General features: G+C 38.6%; 1 protein-coding gene across 1 annotated transcript; it reads left to right on the plus strand.

Annotated features, from left to right (window-relative positions):
- The first annotated feature begins 242 nt into the window (after positions 1 to 242).
- On the plus strand, positions 243 to 4,743 carry LOC104535520 (UNC119-binding protein C5orf30 homolog). Its single transcript, XM_010194393.1, has 2 exons — positions 243 to 257; positions 4,099 to 4,743. The coding sequence occupies exons 1-2, from the start codon at positions 243 to 245 to the stop codon at positions 4,741 to 4,743; spliced, it is 660 nt and encodes a 219-aa protein (XP_010192695.1).
- Positions 4,744 to 7,510: the final 2,767 nt, after the last annotated feature.

A 7,510-nucleotide genomic window follows, 5' to 3' on the forward strand; every position in this document is an offset into this window, starting at 1 on the left:
AGGCCACTATCCAAAGACAATGTCACTCCAGTCTTCAAAAAGGGTAAGAAGGAGCACCTGGGTAACTACAGACCGGATAACCTCGCCACCATCCCTGGAAAGGAGATGTTCTTGGGGCCATTTCAGAGAATGTCAAGGAAAAGAGGGTTATTAGGAGTGGTCAACGTGGATTCACCAAGGGGGAGTCATGCTTGACCAATCCGATAGCCTTTTACAATGGCACAACTGGATGGATAGATGAGATGAGGGCAGTGGATGTGGTCTACCTTGACTTCAGCAAGGCTTTCGACACCATCTTCCATGGCATCCTCACAGCCAGACTTAAGAACTCTGGATTGGATGATTGGATAGGGAGGTGGACTGGGAACTGGCTGAAGGGCAGAACTCAGAGAGCTGTGGTCAGTGGGGCAGAGTCTAGTGGGAGGACTATGTCTAGTGGTGTTCCTCAGGAGTCGGTACTGGGTCCAGCTGTGTTCAATATATTCATCAATGACCCGAATGATGGGTCAGAGGATGGGTGTCAGGAGGATGGGATCAGATTCTTCTCCGTTATGCTCAGCAACAGGACAAGGAGCAATGGTCACACTAGTACACATGAGGTTCAACTTAAACGTAAGGAGAAACTTCTTTACTGCTAGGGTAACAGAGCACCAGAACAGGCTGCCCAGAGAGGTTGTGGAGTCTCCTTCTCTGGAGTCATTCCAAATCCTTCTGGACATGTTCCTGTGTGATCTTCTCTAGCTGGCCTTGAGACAGCAATGTGCCCTCATGTCATGGTTTAGGCCCAGTGTGTATCTGAGCACCACGATGTCTCCAAAATGAGGGCTAGTCAAAATAATTACTGGGAGGGCTTCTCACCACTTAAAATGTCATCCTTTGCATTTTGTGAAATAGCTTTACAGAGATATTATAGAAGACATTCAAAGCAGAATTCAAAGTATTATGGGATCCACTTGCATGCAGTTCCTGTGCTATCAACCTTGTCTTTCCATTTTAAATATGTTAATGGCTAATTGTGAAAAATTGTATCTGTAAAGACTCTGAGTTGAAGATTTTGGAATAGCTGTCAGGGCAAATAGTCTGTTTCCAAAAATAAAAATTAAAATAAAAAAACAACAAAACCAAACAAAATCCATAGAAATATGAATATTGGTTATGCTTAAGATACTTCTAAGAATCTTATGTTATATTTATTGAACACTGATTACTTTATTATAAATACCTTAACCAAAAATCCCACAGTATTTTGGTAGTGAGAGGGGCTGCAGAGGTGGCTTTTGTGAGAAGAAACCAGAAATGCTGGTGCATCCTCTGTGACAACATATTGAAGAAAGGGTAAAAAATGCTGCACGGCAGCTGTGAGAGAGAAGAGTGAGAAAAGTGTGAAACAGTCCAGCAGATACCATGGTCAGTGAAGCAGGAGGGGGCAACATAGCAGAGATTCGCCTGCAGCCCATGTAGGTCCATGGTGGAACAGGTATTCGCCCTGCAGCATGTGGAGGATTCCATGCCAGAGCAGAGGGATGTGCCCTGAAGGAATCTGCCACCTGTGGAGAACCCATGATGGAACAGGCTCCTGGTAGGAACTGCAGCCCGTGGAGAGAGAGAAGCCCATGCAGGAGCAGGTTTTCTGGCAGGACCTGTGGCCCCATGGGGGAACCATGCTTTAGCAGTCAGTTCCTGAAGGACTGCACCCTGTGGAAAGGACCCACGCTGGAGCAGTACTTCATGGGAAGGACCCATGTTGGAGAAGTTCATGGAGGACTATCTCCCATGGGTGGAACCCCACACTGCAGCAGGGAAGAGAGTGAGGAGGAAGGAGTGGCAAAGACAACATGTGATGAACTGACTGCAACCTCCATTCTCCATCCCCCTGTGCCACTTGGGGGGATGAGGTAGAGAAAATCAGGAGTGAAGTTGAGTTCGGAAAGAAGAGAGGGGTGAGGGAAAGGAGATTTTATATTCGTTCTTATTTCCCATTTTCCTACTCTGATTTTGGTTGGGAATAAATTAAGATAATTTCCCCAAGTCAAGTCTGTTTTGCCCATGACAGTAATTGCTGAGTGATCTCCCTGTCTTTATCTTGACCCACTGTCGTTGTTTAAACAGTTGTTTTATCACCCAATGACTCCTCCCCACTCAGAGAGGGGAATTGGTAAAAGGAAAGGACATCCATGGGTTGAAATAGAATCAGATTTAATAAAATAATAATAATAAAACCCCTAATGTTGATAGCGATATTAATATAAAGTACACAACGTTTTATATAGCCAACATAGTGGTCACAACATATGAGGGAGTAGGCCTCAGGAGCAGAAGGACAGGTGAGACTCTCCAGGGATAGTAACCATTGAGGAAAGAGGGCCATCCCCAGCAAACACCCCAATTTATAGTAAGTGTGATGTTTACAGTATTATTGTGGTTTAACCCAGCAAGCAGCTAAAACAACACAAAGTATGCTCGCTCGCCCTCCACCTTCCTGATGAAATCAGAGAGAGAATCAGGAGGTTAAAAGTAAAGAACTTGTCAGTTGAAATAAAGACTATTTAATAACTTAAACAAGCTAAGTCAGTTGAGATAAATACTATTCAAAAATTAAAACAACCCAAACTTAAATAATAATAACGCCAATTAACTGTAACAAGAATAGGAACAATGATAATAAAGCAAAGTTATACTCAGCTCTCAAACAGCAGCCACGGCCATACACCAATGAAAACGCGACAAGTGAGGAGTAAGCCTTAGGAACCGAGATGGGCCATCATCATGAAGGAGAAAGGAAGGGATGGAAGGAACAAGGAGGAAGGGGTTGAAGGGGTTGTCCCCTGCAAGCTCCCCAATTTATAGTGAGTGTGACCTTTATGGGATAGAATAGACCTTTATTGGTCAGCTTGGATCATACCTGGATCATCTGTTCTGGGTCACCTATCCCAGAGACTCCCAGGGTTTTGGTCGCTCCCCCCCTTTCTCTTGTGCCGAAATAAGAAAAAAAACTAAAAGAAACTGTAACCAGGTAAAAGGTGGAGGCGAAACCTTGAAGAATGTAAATATATGCCAGCGAGAATGAAAAATAAAAAAACAACTTATCAGCTTCATAAGGAAAACAACGCTATCCCAGCCAAAGTTCCAATATTAACTTCTGTTCATTTTAAGAGAACACTGCTGAAACACTAAAAGGGAATTCTACAATTCAGTCCTAGGAAAACCAGGACAGGTATGGGATAATTCTGTTGGTCATTTTGTCTCAGCTGCCCTGGCTTTTGCTCCCCCAGGTTCTGCACTTGGCTAACTCGAAAACTGCTAAAGATATTGATCGCTGCATACCAGTGATGGCCAAAAACTAACACTAAGTGTCTTACCAACTTTGTTCCAATGAAATTGAGTATTATAGTCTTTGCAGAAATGCAGCTTTCCTGAATAGAAATCTGATTCTATGATCCTATCCCAGCAAAACCAGGACACCCACAAGCTTTTTCATCATAGTTTTCTTCCTCGTCCTTGTTGAGGAGGGAGAGTGATAGAGTGTCTTGGTGGGCACCTGGCAACCAGACAAGGTCAACCCACAACAGGGAAACATTGCTGTATCCAGTAGGTCAGGTCTAGTCCATGGTTATGCCTGAGGTAGTAACTGTTAAATGCCTTGGGTTTTTTTTTTAAGGTATGTTTACTGAAATTATTGTGAATGGAAAAAATATGCAGCTGAGTACAGGAGAAGGTACAGTGGATGTGCTAATGGATGTAGATGGCCTCAAATGAAAGGTTTTATAAGGGATCAAATAGACTAAAAGGATTTAAGAATAGAGTGGAAAGATACTTCAGTTTTTTGTACAGTACTACTTAAGAATATGTTTTTAACATATTTAAGAATATCAAGAGTATATTTGTAGTATTTGTTATTAAAAAGGGGACCAAAATAATTTTAAAAGGCAGATGGCAGTGATAGCTTTGTTCTAAGACACTCTGTACAGTGTAAGAAAAAACTGAATAGAGAAGTACTGGTCATGGTTTCTGGGTAATAAAAAATCTGATTTCTGAGTTCTCTCTGCTCCTTTATTGGCTAAAGGCTCTATTTGTGATAAATCTCTGTTTTATTTTTAGGAGGATAGCAGATTGCTTAAAATGGACATAAATGGAGGAGAGTCCATAACTACTATATCTGCCCTCCCTGTACCTCTTTCAGAGGTCAATTCTGCAGGCAAAAGAGAAGCAGAAAAACCACGATGTTCCAGTACCCCCTGCTCACCAATGCGACAGACAGTTTCAGGCTATCATATCCTTCATATGGATTCTAACTACCTGGTTGGCTTCACGACTGGAGAGGAGCTGCTAAAATTAGCCCAAAAGTATACAGGAAATGAAGATAATAAATTGGAATTCAGGCCTAACTTGCACTCTAAACAGCTTGATTCAGGACTTGCATGTTCCTCCCGTTTTTACAAAACTAGAAGTAGGTACTATCAGCCATATGAGATCCCAGCAGTAAATGGGAGGAGGAGGAGACGGATGCCCAGCTCAGGGGATAAATGCACTAAAGTATTACCATATGAACCTTACAAGGCACTTCATAGTCCCCTGCCTCCTCTTTGCCTTTTAAAAGGTAAAAGGGCTCACTCTAAATCCCTGGACTGCCTCAGTTTAGACAAAATGAGCATTGAGGAACCTGCTGACACAGACATGCTACAATACCAGCTCCAACACCTTACCCTTAGAGGGGACCATATGTTTACAAGAAATAACACATGAACTATGAACTATAATCTAGAATTTAGAACCAGTTTCCGATTATTTCTCTGTTGCTGCAAAAATCCACTGTCATACTGTGTACATGGCTGTCCACATTGTAGGTGGTATTAGCTAAATGTTATCAGAAAGTAATTTATTTGAAAAGAATTTTGACAGTGCACTGTGTTACAAATACTTTGAGGGAAAAAATCTTTCCAGAGCAAGCAGCTTCTAATGCAAATTTGATTGCAGCTGGTGGATATTTCTTTGGACACCTTTTAACAAAGAAATAGTTTTTGGTTTCTGAATTAGGGTTTGGTTTATTTTGTACGTTTATCTAGTATTTATGGTAATTTAATACTGAAAAAATGATTGCTTGGTTGTTGCTAATTTTGGCTTGATGTTAGAAATTGCTCTTGAATAAGTACTCAAGTTATCTTTTTGTTTCTTCTGTACAATAATATGTATGTATGGTTTTTTACATCATGGGAAGGAATGTAAGCTTAGCTAAATTGGGTCACTTGTTATTTTGAAATTGGGTTTACACTGGTGGTGAGGAAGAAATTCGCTCATAAAATAAACCTTTGTTCATTTGATACTTTAAACCTACTAAATTATTTTTTAGTTTCTGCATGGAATTAATTATTTTGCATAGTCTGATTTATAAAACTAGTTTGGAATAAGTATTTGGAATATTAAAAATATTTTTGAGAGTAAAGGGTTTATGACTGTAATGTTTATTATGACTTATATCTTACGTTGTCTTGACATGTAAACAAGGATTCACTTCAAATTCCAGTAAATACACTAGAATGTCTGCATCAGTATGTCAATAAAGATTTTCATTTTAATTAATTATTTCTTTATAATATAGTGATGAAAGATGGATAGCAAATGAAGTGTTTCTATATCAGCTCTGAAGAGCTGATTCCGGATTATTCAGCAGAGTAGATTGAATACACTGGCTTAATTTGTTGCTTAAGAATTTTTTGTCCAAATATGACATCAAATCCAGTTTTGACAGCTGTATTCTTAGATATATTTAAAACATGTTAGTAACTTATGTTTGAAAATTTAAAAAAGTTTTTAGTCATTTTTCAGTGTAATCTATTACTGAAGCAGTGTGCAACTTTGTTTTGGTTTACTTATCTAGAAGATAAAATTAAGATCACATTGTTTGGAAACAACTTATTTATCAGTTGTTTCTGATACAATTCAAGAGTGTTTTTTTTTGTTTCTCCTTCGGAATGAATAGCAAGCACTAGTCAATGCATGTGTTGTGAAAAATGAAGAATTCTTTTCGTTCTGCCACTTACTCCACAATTGAAAGTGAAGGCAGTGAAGAGGAGCCCAGAGACTTATGTTTTACTGGTTTGGTTAATGTGTATTTTAAATAGTTAACTGCACCTCTGTACATTTAATGTATTGAACAATGGTCTCTAAAGTAAACTTTTCCTATGTAGTCTTTAGTTTGAAAAACAGAATATGGTCAGATGCCAAAGAGATGGAGGTTTTGTCAAAGGAATAAACACCACTATTTATTGAAATGCCCTATGAAAATATAATTCTGGCTGAAACATAAAGAGTGATATAAACACCTATTTTTGTGGAGTCTTTACCTATGTAGAAGAATGAGGACATTTACAATTAAAACTTTAGACCAGGAATCGTTAAAACTTGAAAGCAAGAATCTTATACTTCTGTGAAATATTTAGACATTTAGGATTCTTCTGTTGTTTCAGGAAATCAGACATACAATTGTTAGTACATTTTGTGCATGTTGTTACTTTGGTCCTGTGCAGTAATTGTATAGCTACATCTATAGCCTGGTGGCTATCTTGTCAAGTTCAAACATGAAAAATGTGTTATTACTTTGTCTGGTTGCTTGCTTGTGAATATGATTGCACCTGATAACATTGCTTAACTGGTTTAAACTTGCATTTACACTTGCATAGTAAATAATCATTCAAGAGTCATATTTTTTAAAGTTAGATTTGTAATGTTAATTACAACTCTTTAATTCATATAGTGATTTCCTGTTTTTACTGCTAAAAGAAGCAAAATCTCAGATATAAGAAAGCTTTTAACCATATTTTTTATAATTATAATGTCTTACATTAAACTAATCTCTTGAAATTAAAGGCAAGGTGGTTCCTTAGTCTACTAAAATGAAATAGAATGTGAACAATACTGACTTCTCAAAGTGAGATCTTTACTAAATATCAGGCTCCAGACCTTATTGAAGCCTTTCAATACATAAAGGGGAAAGATGGAGAGACTTTTCACCAGGACCTGTAGTGACAGGAAAACAGGGAATGGTTATAAACTAAAAGAGGGTATATTTAGATTATATATAAAGAAGAAATTCTTTACACTGAAGGCAGTGAGACACTGGAACAAGTTGCCCAAAGATGTAGAGGATGCCCCATCACTGGAGGTGTTCAAGGTCAGGTTCAATGGGGCATTGAGCAACCCAATCTAGTGGAAAATGTTCCTGCCCGCTGCAGGGAGGCGGGAACTAAATGATGTTTAAAGGTCCCTTTCAACTCAAACCATTCTATGATTCTATGAACACAAAGTTCTCACTATACTTCTAATAAATTAAAATTTAAAATGGCATTGAAAAAACAATGTTTCCCTGTGGCCTATAGATATCTTCCAGAATATTAGAAGAATGAAGGTGACAGAAGCAATAAAATGTGGTAAAACTAATCTTGGAATACTTTAGGTTGGAAAAGACCCTTAAGAAAAAAAACCATACAGAATCACAGAACCACAGAATCACAGA

The sequence above is a fragment of the Mesitornis unicolor genome, unplaced genomic scaffold, assembly GCF_000695765.1.
Source record: "Mesitornis unicolor isolate BGI_N332 unplaced genomic scaffold, ASM69576v1 scaffold18681, whole genome shotgun sequence".
NCBI classification, from domain to species: Eukaryota; Metazoa; Chordata; class Aves; order Mesitornithiformes; family Mesitornithidae; genus Mesitornis; species Mesitornis unicolor.